This window comes from Haematobia irritans, chromosome 4 (assembly GCF_050003625.1).
Source record: "Haematobia irritans isolate KBUSLIRL chromosome 4, ASM5000362v1, whole genome shotgun sequence".
NCBI lineage: Eukaryota > Metazoa > Arthropoda > Insecta > Diptera > Muscidae > Haematobia > Haematobia irritans.
This window is the reverse complement of record NC_134400.1, coordinates 73,584,336-73,606,139: the sequence shown is the minus strand read 5'-3', so window position 1 is coordinate 73,606,139 and position 21,804 is coordinate 73,584,336. Positions and strand designations below refer to the sequence as shown.

Below are 21,804 nucleotides of genomic sequence, written 5' to 3'. Positions count from 1 at the left end.
ACACATGTGCCTTTATTGAAAACAACACCTCATCCAGCAACAAAACACACACACAAACCACTAAATGAACAAAAATGAAAACAACCCCACGCTCATGTATACACAACAAAACTCAAGTAACATCATCTTTACATTAATCACATTCCACTATGCCGATAAAGATCTCTGTACTATGCATAAGTTCATCGCATCTGCTGACAATTTACTCTAAGAATAATATTCGTAAAGACACACCAGTTTATGAACGATGAAACGTTTAACTTAAAATTTGCAAAATTTTAATGAAATGTTATCTACCATTTTTGACGAAAATGTCTATAAATTTAATTACATGTGAACTAAAAATATTTCATTGGGTAATTTTCTACCAACAATTATTAACTATAGGAATTGTCAGTAAGAAATTGCTATCCACTTTCAAGTTCATTTTTCGTAAAAAAATATTTTCTCATACAAAAAAATCTTATAGTAAATTGCACTTATTATTTAGAAAGTACTTTACATTTTACAAGTAGTTTTATACCATGAGAAACGAATTTTTAACTACCAGTTAAGAAATTTTTTAAGGAAATTTCCATCGTATTTCGTAGGCGATGAACTAAATGGTTGCTACTTAGAATTTGTAAAATTTCCTTTCGAGTAGTTAATTTTCGTTGAAGATACGAAAAATGAACTAAAATTCTGGAAAATTCTTGTAATAAATTATTGTAAAAATCTTCTTAAATTTACGAGACACTTTTTTTCTGTGTACGACAGATCTCATGAAATAAAATTACCTTATCCTTCAGAATAAGTCTTGGAGTATCTAAGTTTTTATGAAAGGTAGCAATTATAATATATCGTATTCAACTTGATGTAGGTCTTTCGGGTAAATATTGAAGAGGAAGAGGGACAGACAGCTTCCCTGTGGGAGGCCATTTGTCACCACCACTTCATCTTATCCCATCTTTAAGATCCGATTCGATAAAAAATTGGTTATCCAATTTATGAAAGGATCAATTCTTGCCCCAAGTAATATTACCGCTGGTAAATCTATCCTTACACAGTTATATGCATTTTTGATGTCAAGGGCATTCGAACAACTTTAAACCCTTTCTTTCTAAGGACCGCAAACCTATGTATGAATTCGTTGATGCACATCAATGTGGATTTATGCCTTCGATATGCGAAGCTTCTCGATGGAAGAAAAAATGTTTTCAGTCCATTCCAAAATATGTTTCTTTATCAGCTTTAGAAATGCCGGAATAAGTGATATTGGTCTATAGTTTTTTATTTCCTTTCCCAGGTTTGAGAATAGGTATAATCTTAACAATCTGCCAAGAATATGGTATGTTGTTGTCCAAATTGGCATTATTTATATTTGTCAGGATTGCTCTCTGAGTTAAAGGCCTGATCATCTCGAAGGTTATGCCGTCGTGACCACCAGCTGATCGTTTGTTCGTTTTGCTTAGACATTCAGAAAATTCTTCGAAGCCTGTACAACGACTCCTAGTTGTACATTAAAGACACAGCCGAAGGAAGAAAAAAAAACGATGTGCTCGCCACGATGGATTAATGGAAACTCAATTTATTGTTAAATTTACAATGACTTATATACTAGATACTAAAATACTTCGAATTCTAATTATAACTAAGTGTTTGCTGTTGCCTCTTTGTGTGGAAAATCCTTCTCATGGATTTTATTACTATACGCATGTGTAATCTGTGTGTTATCATCTCTAATGGTTTTATTATATGAGGGCAGTTCGGAAACTTCTTAGCCTAGCACAAAAAGCGCGGTATAAACAGAAAAAAGTTAAGTGTTATGGAAACTTCCATCTCTGTAATGAACACATGTTAAATTTTGTTTCGATCTGGCAACTCCTTCATATAGAAACAGGTGTTCAAAAAAGACGCATCCGCAATCTTTTACAATGGAAAAATTAGTAATGCGGGCTGTCATTACATATTTACATAAAAAAGGTTTATCGGTACAAGAAATTCATAATGGTATGGTGAAAGTGCTCCTTCATATGCAACAGTAAAAAATTTGGTTGCTGAATTTAAACGTGGTCGTACAAGCATTGAAGATGAACCACGCAGAGGACGTCCAAAAACAGCAACAACAACAGAAATTGTAGCCAAAGTGCATGATATGGTATTAAATGATCGACGAATAAAAGTGCTAATATCATGGACATCTCAAATGATCGAGTCCATTTAATTTTACATGAAGAACTACAGATGAAAAAGCTTCCGCAAGATGGATGCCGCATTTGTTAACAGTCGATCAAAAACGCATAAGAATGAACATTTCTCAAGCTTGTTTGGATCGTTTTAAGCGAAATAAAATGGATTTTAAGCGTCGTTTCATAGCTGTTGATGAGACATGGATCCACCACTATACTCCAGAGACAAAAGAACAAACCAAACAATGGACTGAAGCTAGAGGAAGTGCCCCAAAGAAGGCAAAAACAATTCAATCGGCTGGTAAGGTTATGGCAACGATTTTTTGGGACTTCAAAGTTATTTTATTGATTGACTATCTGCAAAAGGGTAAAACAATAAATTCAGAGTACTATTGCAACCTTTTTGATCAATTAAATGTACAAATTCGAGAAAAACGTCCTGGCTTACAACAAAAAAAAAAAATAATTTTTCATCAAGACAACGCACCAGCGCACAAGAGTGTTTTAACAATGGCTAAAATCAATGAATTAAAGTACTAGTTGCTTGACCACCCACCTTATTCTCCTGACTTAGCTCCCAGTGACTTTTACTTGTTCCCAAATCTAAAAAAATCCTTGCTGGCAAGCGTTTTACCTCAAATGTAGATGCAATTACATTTGTAAACCACTATTTTGAAGACCTTGAGGAAAACTATTTCAATCAAGGGATAGAATTGCTAGAAAAGCGTTGGACTAAGTGTATTGAAGTTTCAGGAGATTATATTGAAGAATAAAAATATTTTTGAAAAACTTACTATTCCCTTTCATTGATAGGCTAAGAAGTTTCCGAACCGCCCTCGTACATGACTAGTTCTGTCTTAGCAGGATTTACCCCAAGACCATTGTCTGTCGCCCATTTCTCAGTCATCCGGAGGGCTCTCTGCATAATATCTCTGTTTGTGGATGCGAATTTTCCCCTGACTACTAGAGCCACATCATCTGCATATGCCACCACTTTTATTCTTTCTTTTGCTAGGGAAACCAGAAGGTTGTTTATAGAAACGTTCCACAGTAGAGGTGATAGAACTCGTCCTTGGGGAGTGGCTCTGTTCACATACCTTTGTATGTTTGCTTGTCCAAGTGTGGCGGTTTCAGTAGAAAGCAATCTTGAATCGATGCTAGTTCTAAGATAAATGTCTATCATCCTCTCCAGAGTCATAAGAAGGAATGAGGATAAGCTGATTGGTCGGAAATCCTTCGCTTTTCCCGCTTTAGGTATGATAACGACTTTTGTTTCCCTCCACTTTCCTGGAATATGTGATACATCCTTTATATATCGCCGACAACCAATGGATAATTCTGTCAGTCACTGCTTGTAACTCCGACGGAGTAATTCTGTCAGGTCCGGGGGATTTGAATGACCCAAAACTATTTAAAGCCCATTTTATTCTAGATTCCGATACAATTTCCTCGATAGGAAATGTCCGCTGAGCATCTGTTGCACCGCCCGAACATGGTCCTACCGTCTGACATCCGGGAAAATGTATCTTCAACAGTAGTTTCAACGTCTCCCCACTGGACGTTGTCCAATTCCACTCTGATGTTTTAATGACACCTGGAGAGGAGTTAGTGGATGATAGTACCTTCCGTAGTAGCTCTTAATTCACAGATCTTGTTCCTATATACATATGGTTCTTGAATAGGTTAGGTTAGGTGGCAGCCCGATGTATCAGGCTCACTTAGACTATTCAGTCCATTGTGATACCACGTTGGTGAACTTCTCTCTTATCACTGAGTGCTTCCCGATTCCATGTTAAGCTCAATGACAAGGGACCTCCTTTTTATAGCCGAGTCCGAACGGCGTTCCACATTACAGTGAAACCACTTAGAGAAGCTTTAAAACCCTCAGAAATGTCACCAGCATTACTGCGGTGGCATAATCCACCACTGAAAAACTTTTTGGTGTTCGGTCGAAGCAGGAATCGAACCCACGACCTTGTGTATGCAAGGCGGGCATGCTAACCATTGCACCACGGTGGTTCTTGAATAAGAACTATATCTATGTCTCCTTTCATCAGGAGAACTTTGAAGGCAGCACAAGCAGGCTTACAATGGTGAAGATTTATCTGGAGGAACCGTAGAACCATCCAAAATTTCAACAGCCGCTTCCTCTTCGCAGATCTCGGTGACTCTCGCAACAATCCTCGGTTCAGCTTTGGTGAGTTTTAAGACTGTAGAAACTTCCCGCATACCATGTTCATCAATATCTGCAGTTTTTATGTCTCTTTCGGATTCGCAATCACTTCTGATTCGAACAGAGGCTTCTCCGTTTCGGAATCGTTTGGCTGATCGCTTTTGTATACCTTCATATAGATATCATGAAAGCCGTAACTTACACGTCATACATATGTACAGTGAAAAGGCTTTACATCGAAGGAGCTTAGGTTAGGTTAGGTTAAAGTGGCAGCCAGATTAAGTTTCAGGCTCACTTAGACTATTCAGTCCATTGTGATACCATATTTAACTAAAAGTACCTATTACATATGGGCACTTCTAGTTTTAACCACTGAACCTTCTCTACTATTTTCTTTTATTGAACCAACGAGATTGTTCCAAAAACATGAACAGACTGCTTAAGCTAACGTTTTTCAGGTCCGCCAGTAATCTAAAGCTATATGCCTAAAATTTGCTTACGCCTTACACAAAATGCAGGACACTCACACAAGAGGTGTTTAATTGATTCCTTTTCCTCCGCATCATGACAGCTCATACTACGCACCAATAGTTTTTGCAAATTCGCCTCTCAGGCAGCGACCCGTTATAGCAGATATCAGGAGTGATATATGACGTCTTGAGAGCACTAGCATATCTAGTGTGCGGTTTAAGTTTAAATGGGGCCATATTTGCTTGGTGTCGTTACAACCCTTGCAATTCTCCCTTCGAACATTGGCCATCATAACAAGGAGCTTATGAACCCTGCTTTTGGTAATCTACACAATATATTGCGGATTTAGGTTTGGGATATGCATCCCTAACCGTCAATGTATTTAACTTCCTTGAATCTAACCACAGCTTGGCTTTTTCATTTTTCCTATGAAGATTCACTGAAGAGAAACAAATTGGATAATTCAAAGAATAAATCTAAAGCAAAAAACGTCACAAACAACAACAATGAAGGTGTGAATCAAGTAATATTCCATGAAGATACTAATACAGTTGTCGCAGACAACTAATCTAAAGATGGTCCTCCACCAGATAATACAATTCCTACACCCATAGAAAAATTCTTGCCATACGGGCTCAAATCGGTACCGTACGTTATTGATAGTTACCCAACCCCGTATGGTACAATATCAATACCGAACGGTTCAAGCGGTACACAAGGCATGAAAGTAACATACGGTATTATGAAAATACCAATATGGTATTGAAAATAATACCTAAGCGGTATTAATATTTATACCGTAAAGGTATTGATGTACAAACAGCGCGGTATTACCAAAATAATACCAAAACGGTATTGGGTTTATTACAATCCCGGTATTTATTAATACATGTTAGCCCAGCAAACAAAAATTCTTTTGAAAGCCATCCCAGAATCCCCCATCGACTTTTTTCAACTTCCGATGCAGTCCTTTTAGACAAGTCCACAAAAATTTCTTCTAAAGCGCATCGTGGGATCTCCAAATGATTTTTTTCGCTCCCGATTCAGTCCTTTTGGACTAGTCCACAAACATTTCTTCTAAAGCGCATCTTGGGATCCCCCAATGATTTTTTTCTACTTCCGATGCAGTCGTTGTGGACAAGTATTAGAAAGTACGCAATCAGGCTATTTTAAGTGCAAATTTTGGACACTTAAATTTTACAAAAAAAAAGAAAATTAATAAAAAAAGTAAAAAATAGTAATAACAAAATAAATTTCATTTCCGCTGGGATTTGAACCTGTGCCGTTTGAATTTGTCGCTTCCATGGAAGTTCTTTTGCGAAGGTTTTGCAAACTATGAGAATATTTAATTTTTTTTTGTTAATTTTTAATGGACAAAATATATTTATACGAAAATATATGCCAAAAATAAAACATAAAAAAAAATATTTTTTTAAAAAATCTTTGATAAAAAATTGGCCCTGGTGAGAATTGAACCTGCGTTTCTTATTTTTTCGTTCATACTAATAAAGAACATATCGAGAAGCAATTAGAATGTTATTCCTTGGTGTCGTATTACGATCATACCACAAACATTTGAATTGACCTTTCGACGCTTTATGTTCAATGGCGTTTGTGGCTGAGTGTGCTAAGGCGTTCTGTTATGGTGCCAACAAACCCAGGTTCAACCCCTGGTCGGAGCGAAAGAGGTTTTCAAATTTTAAAAAAATTAGATAATAGGAAAATAATAGTGCAATAAAAAATATGGATGAAAAAAAGTGAAATTGGTTGAAAGAAATTTGTTTTCGCTTTTTAAATTTCTTCATTCAAATTAACTTCCAGGGCACAACTTCTAAAGCAATGCAAAGGACCCAAAAAGGGAGTACTTCCGTCCTATGTCAAGCCCATGTAAAATTCATTGGAGATGATCCAAGTTTGCACTACTTCCGGATCACAGATTGGGGATCCAAACTACTTTTTTGGAAGCTCTTTTTTTGCTGGGAGCTTAATAAAACACACACAACAAAGACTTTTTTCTTTAATGTATTTAATATATAAAATAAATACATATACCTTATTTTTCATCTTATAATTTTCTAAAAGTTATTCTCAAGTTATTCTCTAAATTCTCTGTCCCATCGCAGGCACTGTATGCCTCTGTATGTCTCTTACGCATCTAATGAGAGAAGAATGTCGAATTAACAAAAATTAATAATGCTAAAACATATTATACTTACCAATGCTCACGTTTTCCAAGAAATATTGTAATTTACTACTTATTTTATGTCAAGAAAATAAACTACCAATGCGAACAATTAATTTTTAGCAACGACGGCATAACATATGTTATGGGGATGTGATAGTTAATACCATAATAATACCGGATGTAAATGATTTGATATAATGTGGTGTCAAAATTGAAAGGTAACGTGAACTAATCTATTAATACCAAACGGTTAACCATACAAAATGTTATTGTCAAAGAGAAGCAAGATGTGTTAAATGTGCAGGGAAACATGACACTGAAAACTGTGAAATGTCACGATCCATAGTTCCAAAATGTCTAAACTGCAAAGGAAATCATCCAGCGAATTGTAGAGGTTGTGAAGTAGCAAAAGAGCTACAAAAAATTAGAAACAAGACTCGAACTGACAAGGAAGGCAATAACTTAAGAAAATCTAAACAATTTTCTGAAATAAATCTGATAGAAAAGCAGGCATTAACACATAATTTGCAACGACCATCCAATCAAGCCATTGAACTTGACAAAGTCTGGTATGATGGTCTCCTTTGTAAACTATACAATGATCTCCCAATTGCACTGACGAAAAAGACTGTTTTTCATATGTTTGGGTGTAAAAATTATATGTTTGGAACTCAAATTTTTAAATACAATATTTTTAAGTGCAAGCATATAATGTTCATAAACTAGCATAATATGTTTGGGACATATATGTTAATATGTTAGAACATATTATGTTTGGGACATAAAATGTTTGTAAATATAATGTGCTTGGATGCAAACATATATTAATTTAGAAATAGACTATAAACATATATGTGTTTAGAAAGAGAGACTAAAGTGTATGCTGGAAGTAAAATAATGAAAGTAACCCATTGGCGCCTTAAAAATATGTATACACAAAGAAAATGCCATTAAAGATTGGAAAAATACTATGTGTGAATATAAACAAGTATAAATTTACAAATTTGGAGTAAACATATATATGTTGTGATATAAGACCGCCAAAAATCCCAGCAAAAAAAGAGTCGCCAAAAAAGTGATGAAAATGTTCTTTTTGGATCCCGAAGTGGTGCAAATTTGACGCAGAAGCGATGAATTTAACATGGGCTTGTCATAGGACGGAAGTCCTCCATTTCAATAGCCGTTGCACTGAATTTGCATCACTTCTTTAGGTGTGATCCGAATTCAATGTTTTGAATGTAAATTAAAAAATTCTGTGATATTTTGTCAAATAAATAATTTTTTAACCTTTTTTATAATTTTTAATGGATTCTAACGCTTGTCGGAAACGTTTGACCTCAAATATTTTCAAAAATTCACAATTTTTTCAGATTGGATTTTGCATTTTTTCGACAAAATTTAAACGATTTGTGCCATTCTTACTCCGTTTTTAACGTATTTTGAACAAAAAAAGGTAAAATTACCCATTAAAAGTATGAAAAAACCAAGTTATAAAAAATTGAATTGAAAGAACTTCCTGGGTAGTTAAAATAAAGAACATCATTGGAGTGCATCTTCTGGAAGTGCTTTTAAAGTTGTGCGTTTGGAAGAACTTCCAGATTTTTTTGCTGGAATTGTATATGCTTAAGATTAAAATGAGTATTCGGAGAGAAATTTCATTCGGAACCAAGAGAAAAGACGTTTAAAAAAAAGCATGAATTTTGTTTATCATTTTCGCATTACGAGCACTTTTTTTTTGTTTCGTCAAAACAAATCGGAACGTACATTGAAAAAACAGTGAACCCACCAGGAAGAAAACTTTCTGTTAATTTTAGAAAATTTTGAATATTTGTAGAAAATTTTAACTAAACAGTATTACAAACGTTGGCATCACATTTAAAAAAGGCATGAATTTTGTTTATCATTTTCGCATTACGAGCACTTTTTTTTTTGTTTCGTCAAAACAAATCGGAACGTACACTGAAAAAACAGTGAACCCACCAGAAAGAAAACTTTCTGTTAATTTTAGAAAATTTTGAATATTTGTAGAAAATTTTAACTAAACAGTATTACAAACGTCATAAAAATAAGTAAATGTCATAAAAATAAGTAAATATTTTTCGACAAATACAAGAAAATTTATTAGACATAACTAAGTTTTTTCACTTGTTAAAGAAAATCTTGTAGTTTGAAGAAAAAACTTGGAGTTCAAAATTGCAAGAATGTCTTTAGTGACATACGAAGTTCACGATGGACGCATTTTTGGTAAAATTTACAAATTTAAAGAAATTCTGAACTATTTTGTGGAAGACACGAATTTAGTTAATCTTTATGCTTCATTGGAGTATATTTTTTTCATCGGGTTTAGTTAATTTAACTAACGTACACAAAAAAAGTATTAGAGTAAAGAAAACTTTCTCCAAACATAATATTTCTATGAACTACAATAAAGTTAAATTGGCTTTAGTGAAATAGAGAGTTCACTTTTTTTTGAGTGTAGGACGAGTAAGTCAAAATATTCAAACAAAGGTAATTAAAGGGATCTTCATAAAAACTAATGAAAGGGCACTATACACTGAAAAAAAGCATGCCCGGTTCCAAAAATTGTGTCTCTATTTTAAAAATTTTGTTATTGATTCCGAGCCAATGAAGCCGAGAATTCAAGTATATTCAAGGATACTTTTAAGACACAATCCTCTCTTTTAAATGTGGGTTTTGTGTATTTGACTCCATGAAGCAAATTTTATTTTTTCGCTTTTTCAGCTTTTTTCATATGTTATTAGTTTTAAAGATTTTTTCTGAATTATTAATGTCAAGTTGACCTTAGTTCAAAATTTTTCTTTCATGTAAAGATACCCATTTTCAAGTCAAATCACTTAATTATAAGGACAACACGACTTCATTGAAAAGTTTATCGACTTTTGAACATGGAAAAAACTTTATTTTAGAGAAATGCGTCTAAGCTAAGCAAAATTTGTATTCTTATTTTAAGGACATGAAATCTTTGGCCACACGACAATATTTTTTTCAGTGTACTATTTTTAGAGTTGTTACAGTAAAATGAAAACATTGGGAAACAGTGAAAAATTAAACAGTAAGATCTATAAAAACAAAGTTTAGGTCCTCTTTATTAATAAGTAGTCCAAAAGGAGTTGACGGATACTTTCGAAAATAAAAGCGGACATTGAGTTTGAGTTTTGCCACTAAAATTATTTCTCATTTTAACGGCAAAACTCGCATCGGTAAAACCAGAATAACATTATAACTTTTTTAGGCAAATTGTATTATAACTTGGTGGGGAATGATCCAAAGCAACAATTGAATAAGTTTATTTTCTTTAGAATAAATTATTAAAGAAAGCAAACAATTGTTCACACCTAAATAAATTTATGTGTTGGTTGTAAAATTATTGTTTCGAATTTAAATATAATGTGCTTTTGAATGGTTATCGTTAACTTTAGGATTCGATGGAAAAATATTTATATATTATTCGACTTCACATACTTGCTTTGTAAGAGTTTTTTGAATTTCTTCGAAAATTTCTAACTTGTGTACAAAACCCTTTTTTGTTACAAATTTTTTATTTTTGCAATAAAAAATAATATATGATTTCAAATCAGTCCATTTCGTTTATATCAAGCACTGTTCTTTTCTGAATTTAAGTCTTTTATAAGACACACTTTACAGTTTCGTAGTAAAAAGTTAATATAGTAGTATGTAATGTTGAAAACCTTTGCGGGATATTCCGAACGTATTTCGAATATACGTAAAAAAATATATGTAAAAAAATAAAAAAAATGGTGTCGGTCGAAGCAGGGATCGAACCCAGGACCCATGGCATGCAAGGCGGACGTACCAACCACTGCTCCACGTCGCCAACAAATGTATGTTTAACAATGTTATGTTGTTAAACAATGTTATGTTTGCATAGGCTCGTGGGTGCCGCAAGCTATGCTATATAAATATGACTTATAACGATAATTATCTCTTGATGACCATAACAGCTACGTAGCCCAGTGGTTAGTGTGCTGGCTTACAAACTGTGTGATCCGCTGTTCGAATCCCCTTCCGACAAAAGGTAAAATTTAAAAAATTATAAAATTTAATAATTTCTTCTACAATGTTTGTATTATAGAAAAAGGTGCTAAGAACTAAAAAACTCATGGAAGTGAGAAAAATGTGAGGGAAAATACAATTAGGCAGAAAAAAGTTTGAGCACAATCTTCTTTGGGAGAAAATTCTTCTAAGCATATAATATTTTTGGGTTCAAAATGTTTCCAAACATATTATATGTTCACATAATAACATATAGTTTTTTGGAAGACAACATTATTGAATTTGGATGGAAAAATACATAATGTTTGGACCAATATGCTTTCAAACATATTATATATTGGAAGAAATCAAATATATAAATGTTTGGGCAATACCCAAAAATTTACATGCTTGAAGCAAAATGTGTTTGGGAGTATATGTTACAGACGCGATTTTTTTTGAGGGTGTGAATACTATAAATTACTAGAATCATATTTAAAATACCGTCAATTTCAAGTGAAAATTGAAAACGTACACACCACACTTCGTCCAATAAAAGCAGGTGTGCCACAGGGAAGTATCCTAGGCCAGTTCTGTACACCCTCAAAAAAAATCGCTTCTGTAACATATACTCCCAAACATATTTTGCTTCAAGCATATACATTTTTGGGTATTGCCCAAACATTTATATGTTTGAAAGCATATTGGTCTAACCAATATAATATGTTTGGGTAGTCTAAGTTCCAAACATTTTGTATTTTTCCATCCAAATTCAATAATGTTGTCTTCCAAAAAACTATATGTTATTATGTGAACATATAATATGTTTGGAGGCATTTTGGACCCAAAAATATTATATGCTGAGAAGAATTTTCTCCCAAAGAATATTGTGCTCAAAAAAATTTTTTTTTCTGCCTAATTCCATGAGTTTTTTTAGTTCTTAGCACCTTTTTCTGTAATACAAACATTGTAGAAGAAATTATTAAATTTTATAATTTTTTTTTTTTTCAATTTTACCTTTTGCCGGACGGGGATTCGAACAGCGCATCACACAGTTTGTAAGCCAGTACACTAACCACTGGGCTACGTAGCTGTTATGGTCATCAAGAGATAATTATCGTTATAAGTTATATTTATATAGCATAGCTTGCGGCGCCCACGAGCCGATGCAAACATAACATTGTTTAACAACATAACATTGTTAAACATACATTTGTTGGCAGCGTGGAGCAGTGGTTGGTCGTCCACCTTGCGTGACAGGGGTCCTGGGTTCGATTCCTGCTTCGACCAACACCATTTTTTTTTAAATATATTTTTTAACATATATTCCAGATTCGTTCGGAAGTTCCCGAAAAGGTGTTCAGCGTTACATACTATTATTTTAAATTTTTACTACGAAATTGTAAAGTGTGTTTTATAAAAGACATAAAGTCAGAAAAGAAAAATGCTTGATATAAACGAAATGGACTGAGCTCAAATCAAATATTATTTTTATATTGCAAAAATAAAAATTGTGTAACAAATAAAGGTTTTTGTATACAAGTTTAAAATTTTCGAAGAAATTCAAAAACTCTTACAAAAGTAGAACGTGAATTCGAGTATATAAAAATATTTTTCCATCGAAACCTAAGGTTAACCATAACCATCCAAAAGCACATTATAAAACTCTTACAAAAGAAGAACGTGAATTCGAGTACATAAAAATATTTTGCCATCCAAACCTAAGGTTAACCATAACCATTCAAAAGCACATTATATTTAAATTCTAAACAGTAATTTTACAACAGCACATAAATTTATTTTGGTGTGAACAATAGTTTGCTAGCATGTAACACCATTAATTTAGAAACACAAATAAATATGAATTTTTATTAACGAATAATTTTGTACTTAATTTAATTCTTAAGGCCGGTATAAATTGGTATTATCGCGTTAAAATGACCATGTTTACCCTTTTACTTTTCTTTAATAATTTCTTTTAAAGAAAATAAACTTATTCAGTTGTTGCTTTGGATTTTCCCCACCATGTTATAATACAATTTACCGGAAAAAGATGTAATGTTATTCTGGTTTTGCCGCTAAAATGAGAAATAATTTTAGCGGCAAAACTCGAACTCAATGCCCGCTTTTATTTTCGAAAAAATCCGTTAACTCCTCTTGGACTACTCACTAATAAAGAGGAACTAATGTTTTTTTTTTTATTTTTATAGATCTTACTGTTTAATTTTTCACTGTTTCGCCCTGTTTTCATTTTACTTTCACAACTCTAAAGAGTGCACTGAAAAAATATTGTCGTGAGGCCAAAGAGTTCATGTCCTTAAAATAAGAATACAACTTTTGCTTAGCTTAGAAGACGCATTTCTCTAATATAAAGTTTTTTCCATGTTCAAAGGTCGATACTTTCAATGAAGTCGTGTTGTCGTTATAATTAAGTGATTTGGCTTAAAAATGGGTATCATAACATGAAAGAACAAATTTTTTGGACTAAGGTCAACTTGACTTTAATAATTCAGAAAAATTCTTTAAAATTAATGAAACTGTCTTTAAATTTGTTGCATTTTTGTATCTTGACTACAAGGCAAAAATCATTAATATGTTTTTCAATACTTTATTTTAAAGACATTTTTTACTTGAAACATAGCATAATTTCTACTGGAAGTCTTGTTTTTAACGGACATTTTATAGCATATGAAAAAAAGCTGAAAAAGCGAAAAATTGAAATGTGTTTCGTAGAGTCAAGTACACAAAACCCCATTTAAAAGAGAATTGTGTCTTAAAAGCATCCTTAAATACTTGTATTCTCCGCTTCTTTGGTTCGGAATCAATACCAAAATTGTTAAAGTGGAGACACAATCTTTGGAACCGGACATGCTTTTTGTTCAGTGTATAGTGCCCTTTCGTTAGTTTTTATGAAGATCCCTTTAATTACCTTTGTTTGAACAAAACAAAAAAATTGTGCCCGTAATACGAAAATGATAAACAAAACTCATGCTCTTTTTTTCAAATATATTTTATCTTGGTTCCGAATGAATTTTCTCTCCGAATACTCATTTTAATATTTTACTTAAGCATATACAATTTTTGGCGAAGTCTTATATCACAACATATATATGTTTACTCATAATATGTAAATTTATACCTGTTTATATTCACACGTAGTATTTTTCCTATATTTAATGAAATTTTGTTTGTGTATATATATTTGTAATGCTCCAATTGGTTACTTTCATTATTTTACTTCCAGCATACACTTTGTCTCTCTTTGTAAACACATATATGTTTATGGGCTATTTCTAAATTAATATATGTTTGAATCCAAGCATATTATATTTGCAATCATTTTATGTCCCAAACATAATATGTTCTAACATATTAACATATATGTCCCAAACATATTATGCTAGTTTATGAACATTATATGTTTGCACTCAAAAATATTGTGTATACAATTTTGAGTTCCAAACATATAATGTTTATACCCAAACATATGAAAAACAGTCTTTTTCGTCCGTGTAGCTCCTACATACTAGGGACATTCCAAATCCACCTGAAGCAACAATTGCAACGTTTGCTGATAACACGACATTTCTTGTTGTTGCTAAAACAGAAATGGAAGCTACCAAAAAGCTCCAACACGTTCTATCCACTATCATGAATTGGATAAAAAAGTGGAGGATGAACACAAATGAAAACAAATCTATTCATATAGTAATTTCTAACAAAGACACCAAATGTATTCCATTGTATCTTAATGGTTGAATATAGAGGTGTGCGCGTGAAGCAAAATGTTTATTCACGAACGCTCACGCACGATACGTGTGGTAGCCACTCAAATTCACGCTCTAGTATATTATGTTTGGAATCGATATGTTGTATGTTACAACAAAATATGTTTAAGTGAATACATTTTTAATACAAATAATTTTATATATAATTATATATATAATAATTCTTACAACAAACGTCCAAACACGATATGTTTAGGAAAGTTAAACATAACTAATACTTGTCGCGAAACAACACAATTTATGTTTTCATTAAAACTAAACTTAATATCAACTATTTAACTCACTCACATTAAGAAATTCAATTTACATTATGTACAGAATGGGCATTATGTACAAAATCTAGAAGTGATTAGAAAATTTTTTGTTCATACACGCAGAGAAGGAATATGATCACCTCAACCATGTTTCAAGAGCAAAATGTTATTTTTTGATGGTGACCATGTAACATGTTTATGGCAAAAATGTTCTTTTCTCGCCAAAAATAATATGCTTGCCGAAATCAGACACATAACCTCCGAGAAAATAACATGGTTGCGACAAACATGTTACATGGTCACCATTCAAAAATAACATTTTGCTCTTGAAATATGGTTGAGGTGATCATATTCCTTCTCTGGGTGTAGACATAATACATTTCCCCTACTTTTTGGTAGGGCATAGGTGAAAAGAATAATTTTTGAGTTTCATCAAAATATTATTCAAATAGAAGCAAAATTTGTTTATCTTTACAAATTTATATGCTAACACATAAAATAATATGCTGGAGAGAAAATATGCTCCAAAGACGTACATTATTATATAGAAATATATTATTGTTTATTGATTATCTAATGACACAAATGATTATGTTTGGAGGACAAAACAAATATGTTTGAGACTTAGATCCTAAACTTATTTTATTATTATGGACAAACATATAGTTTTTGAAAAAGCAACATTATTGAATTTGGATGGAAAAATACAAAATGTTTGAAACTTGGACTACTCAAAAATATTTTATTGTTTAGACCAATATGCTTTCAAACACATTATATATTAGAAGCAATACCCAAACATTAACTTCCCTGTAGCAAAATGTATATGTTACTGAAACAATTTTTGAGTGTGTAGTAACTATTATGACATGAATATCTTCCTTTCGCCGATACCATCAATGCTTTATGCATTTTCCACAATTGAACATTAACAATAATATTACTAAATAACTTACGTGATCGCCAGTGCCAGCTAAATGAATACACATTGGTTTCATGTTGTCATACCATTTGTTTGGTAAAATCACTTGAAAATGTGCATCTTGCGCCGCTTTAGGAACTATGCCAGGTAGATGTAGTTCTAAAGGAGTTAGAAACTTTCCTTCCAAAATGACACCATCGGGATGTTTTTCTTGTTTTATAATATCTACCGGATAATCCTTTGGCACTAATGGGAAACAAGTGTTTCGATGGGATATGATTTTACGGAACTGAAACAATCTGAAAGTGTGCATTTTGGTTAATCTTTTGTGAATATATTTGGTAATACGTTAATTGAAGAATTGACTTATGTTAAGAAATATGCATGAGAAATCAATGTTTTTAGCGCAATGTTTTTGCGATGCTTGTAGTAGTGGTGTGCGTGTGAGACAACTCTCACTAAGGATGATAAGTGATGTTGACGAAAAAGTACTAAAAATGTTTTAAAAATGTACTTTTCGAACACAAAAGGTGCTAAAATTATATGATATCAAAGTTAAAGACTATTGTAAAAGAAAAATGCAAATCTTATTAAAACATAAAAAGGGAGATAAACTTTGAACAACGGTGGTCATATGAGCCTAAATCGAACCAACGATATATACGGGAGCTATATCTAAATTTGGACCGATTTCTACCAAATTTGGCACACTTTACACCAGCAATTGTACACCTTGTGCAAATCTGGGTAAAATTCTGCACGCAGAGAAGAAACATGATTGTCACGATCATATTCGAAGAACAAAATAATATGATAGGAGCTATTTTTGCGGCGACCATGTAATATTTTCACCTGCAACCACGTTGGCTCAATGAACATGGTCCTAAGCAAAATAAAATTGTCCTCATATAAAATGTTATTACATTTATAAAAAGAAATTTGTTGGCATTAAAAACAATGGTCATGATCTAAATGGTATTCGTCAAAAATGTTTTTCTTCCCGTTAAAAGAACATGGTCACAACTTAAAATGTTTTGATCTTTATGAAAAAACTTTTTTCGTCATCGAAAAAAGGACGCCACTTGAGAAAAGAAAACAAAAAAAAAAATAACTTTATTTATTTATTTGTATTTGTTCAAGCGAGAAAACGTTGTGTGACCGTCACTGTCCTTATTTGTGGACGGCATTAGATTGACTTTTGTTGACATTGTTTTTTTTTATAGTTTTTCTTTCTAAGCGCCATATTGTAATTTAAAGTGAGAAAGTAAAGAATTAATTAGTAGTGCTAAATAAAAGGAAATCCTAAGTTTATATGAACATTTATATAAGAATAAAACCATTGGTGTTGAATTGATCTATAGTGCCTTTTTATTTAACAGTGAACTCATAGCGGCATTATTCCTTTGGAGGAAAAATATTGTTTAGTTATCCCTTTGGGAAAAGTGAAATATATTTGTTTTGCCCCAGGGGCTAGTGAATCCAATTCGCGTTTGTTAGCACTCCAATAAGACCAGCGAATGAAAATAAATTTAACTTCCCCGTCGGGAAAGAACAACTAAATTTCAGCCCAAGACGGTACGTCTTGATCATCAACGAAAAATATAAAGGTAAATAAGCGAGGGTGTCCGAATCTGAGGATTTTGGTGACTACCTTCTGGAACGTTGGATAGTGACTCCAACATATGGTCCTTCAGAAGCCGTCAAATTAAAAAAAAATGGTCATCAACACCAGCAAATCAAGTGGAAAAGTGGTAAATTCAACAAACAAGAAAATAATTGGACGGAAGGTATGTACACAATATTACATTCAAAATATTATATTGTGGTGGACATACATACTGGCCCGGCTACATGGATCTTTCTCAAGAATTGTGCACAAATTTAATGGTTATATTGTTACATAACTCGTCCAGAAAATGCTAAAGACCAAGCATTTTTTAAAGTTATACCGTTACCAGTCCATTCTTCTTGTCTCCTTTGAATTGCCTTTCTCATTTGTAGGTGCACTGAAAAAAACAGTGAACCCTTTTCCATTACAAAATGAACTAAACTGTAGTAATATTGACCATGATTTAGCCCTTAAGATGTTTTTCAACTTGTCTAGTTTATAATTCTCTTAAATGTTAGTTCATCTATAACATTGTGTTTTAGTTCATTTTTACAGCACCATAAGATTTATATACCCCTACCAAGTTAAAGTCAGTATTATTTTGGTTTGCTTGCTTATTTTTTGGGAAACCCGATAATAAAAATTGGTTAACCCTAGCTTAGGCACCAATGTTTTTCTACATTATCCGCCACTATTTACATACGTAAATATTTTGTTTCCTTTGTTATTTTTAACTTCATAACCGCTTTTTTATGTTTGTTTTGCATTCTGATATTCGCTACAGAAAAAATATTGTTGTTTTTGAACATTATCTGTTCGACATTATTGAAATCGGTTCAGAGTTAGATATAGCTAGCTCCCATATATATCTTTCGCCCGATATACGCCCATATTACCACAGACGCGAAAGTTTTGCTCCGATCTACGTGAAATTTTGCACAGGGAGTAGAATTAATATTCTTACTCCGCTTGCCAAATTTGGTTGAAATCGGTTCAGATTTAGATATAGCTCCCACGTATGTACCTTTCGCCCGATTTATACAGATATGACCACAGCAGCTTAAATTTTACTCCGATTTACGTGAAATTTTGCACAGGGTGTAGACTTAACATTCTTACTATGCATGCAAATGGTTTCAGATTTAGATATAGCTCCCATCTATATCTTTAGTCCGATTTATCCACATATGACCACAGAGGCCAAATTTTACTCTGATTTACATGAGAATGAAGTGGGGGAATATCATATGGAAAACGACGGTTAACTATCTGAATTAGACAGGTAGCAATTTTTGGTTAGTAGAAACGGATTTCAATTGGTAAAAATCCTCAATGGAGCGAAAACATGATATTTATCGTGAATCTTGTTTTAACGGCTCTAAACCAATTACAAAAAACAAATTGAGTGTTTATGTATGTGGGAGCAATTAATCTGTTGGAGGGAGAATCTCATGAGCCAAAACAAAGTCCACAACTATTTTGAATAGTAGTTGACTTTGTACTCCGGATGATATTATGAGTAAGAAAGAAACCAATATTCAGATGATGAAATGAAAAGAATAAAAACACAAATGGATTTCAGATGTGTGGAATAATATTGGATTTATTTTCTGAATAAAGGTCTTACCAGTATGAATCGTAAATTTGAACAGAACAGAGGTTTTTTAGTTTCTGCGGAAATTGTACTTTGACATTGTTTGACAAGGTGGTGAATTGAAGTTGACATCAAAAAATGGATTTATCGATTTGTATCTTTAAGGCAATTGGCCATTCTCAAAGTCCCAGTAGGGAATGCGTTAAAGAAAAAATATTCATTAGGGAAAGAAAATTTAGGTGTTTATGTGGCATAAACATTAGCGCCCGCCTTGCAGTACGCCTGCAAAAAAATTGAATTTGTCAAACTATGTTGTTTAGTACTGGTTTCAATAAAAATTTCGACAACTCATTTCAATTATAATTCATTTTACTAACTACCCAGCAAACAAATTTGGAAGTTCTTCCAAAGGCACAACTTTAAAAGCACTTCCAGAAGATGCACTCCCGATGTTCTTTATTTTAACTACCCAGGAAGTTCTTTTAATTCAATTTTTTATAACTTGTTTTTTTTTTTCATACCTTTAATGGATAATTTTAACTTTTTTTGTTTCAAATAGGTTAAGAACAGAGTAAGAATTCATAAAATGGTACAAATCATTTAAATTTTGTCGAAAAAAAATGCTAAATCAAATCTGAAAAAATTGTGAATTTTTGAAAATATTTGAGGTCAAACGTTTCCGTTAGAATCCATTAAAAATTATAAAAAATTATAAAAATTATTTATTTGAAAAAATATCACAGAATTTTTTAATTTACATCCAGAACATTTAATTCGGATCACAACTAAAGAAGTGATGCAAATTCAGTGAAATGGCTGTTGAAATGGAGGACTTCCGTCCTATGACAAGCCCATGTTAAATTCATCGCTTCTGCGTCAATTTTGCACCACTTCAAGATCCAAAAAGAACATTTTTATTACTTTTTTGGCGACGCTTTTTTTGCTGGGTAGTTACAATTTTTAATTTCATGAATGTTTAACTTAAAATTTAGTAATTAAAATAATATAAGGTATTGTTATTATTATCTTTTTTTTTGTTAATTTTAATTATAATTTATAATAAGTGTAGTTTATGGAAGTTCACGTTTGCATTAATTCTCAAAATTCAGTGCTTATTTCGGTTATGTATTCTCAAACAAAAATCCAAAGAAATTCAATTCAAAATTTAGAAAATAATGAGATTAGTTAGGACAAATTCCATAAATCGACCAACCAAAAATAGTATTTTGGGCAGTGGGTAGCCCACTTCTATTTAGGAAGCCCTCGCTAATAATTCGAGAATACACGTCCACCCCCAAAATGATCGATATAGGAGCAGATTTGTAAAAATCTTTATCTGCTAAAACAAGATTAGAAAAGTGTTGGACATAGGACTGCGGAATCGATTTGCTGGGTGTATGCATAGATATGCGATTGTTAACTTTTAAAACAGCATCGATAGATATGTCGGAGTTATATGTGGATGTCAATGTGAGTGGGCAAATAGTTTTTTCTTCCAATGTGAGGGTGGTCAAATCCAATTTGTCCACAATTTTAGAAGAAATACTGCTAGAATTAGAGCCGGAATCCAGTAGACAACGTAGAACACAATTTCCCTTTTTTGTAGTATTTGTAGTAACAGAAACTAAGGCTGTTGGAAGCAGAGTGACCGCATTTTGTTTCAGTATAGCTGAAAGGGTTGTGCTTGCTGAGTTAAATGCCGTCGATGGTGTTGAAGATACTGTAGCTTTTTCAGTTTTCACAGAAGGCTTTTTAGACGAAGATGATGATGAGTTTTTCCTTTGAGTATTCTGCAATCTTGGATGGGCATGGAGCAAACTTGTAGTAATCGCGTAGGGAAAAATTTTCATTACAACAAAACCGAATAAACCAGTTGAAAATTTTATTAGTGGCATCCCTATTATTCGATCATCGCTTAATAATCAGAAATGATTATAGCTTCCTGAACTTAATAATAATCGATTGTAGTAGAGAGAGTAAGAGAGAATTAGCGCGAATTAATTTTTTTACATTCACCGCTAGTCGTTGGGATTTTGCTTAAAGCAGATATTGATATTCATTCCTCGTGTTAAGTTGAAGAGACGACATCGAAAGACAAGAAAATCTGGAAAAAAAAAATTTTTAACCCAGTATTGATCTATTGGACACCCGTGATACCGTTTTTATATTTTCGGAAACGTGGAACTTAAATTATTATTTTTTAAATTGTTATTAATTATTCTATGCTGAAGAAAATACTTTTAAAAGGTAATAAGACCTATGTTAAATCTTAACTTACATTTCAATAAAATGCTACATTTTCTATAGATTGGAGGCCGAAGGCTCGAAACGCCAAAAATCCACGTGACGCGCAACACGCTTTGGGTTTCGAGGAACGATGGCCTCAAATACATTTTTGGATACCACTAAATCACGTTTGAACAAATTAATGAATTGAGGAATATCAAATATACTGGTGCCCGAATATATGCGACATCATCCATTTCAATAGAAATTAGAGAATTTGGATTATAAAAATAATTTTAGAAAAGAATAAGCAATAATTGGATCTAAGTTCCCTTCATCCGTTGCCATTATCTAAAGATATATTTAGTTTTTCTCAAGGCATTCATAATTCAATTTAATA

At 32.6% G+C, this 21,804-nt stretch overlaps 1 protein-coding gene across 5 annotated transcripts in view; it reads right to left on the bottom strand.

The window, feature by feature from the left end:
- The window catches only part of LOC142232660 (protein ABHD18), a gene marked incomplete in the record, with an annotated part of 369,540 nt that overhangs the window by 294,770 nt on the left and 52,966 nt on the right, over nucleotides 1-21,804 (bottom strand). For all 5 annotated transcript variants that reach the window (XR_012721159.1, XM_075303305.1, XM_075303303.1 and 2 more), the window contains 1 exon segment: nucleotides 16,010-16,274. Coding sequence is in view for 4 of the 5 variants with exons in the window: in XM_075303305.1 (XP_075159420.1) it covers nucleotides 16,010-16,274 (265 nt within the window).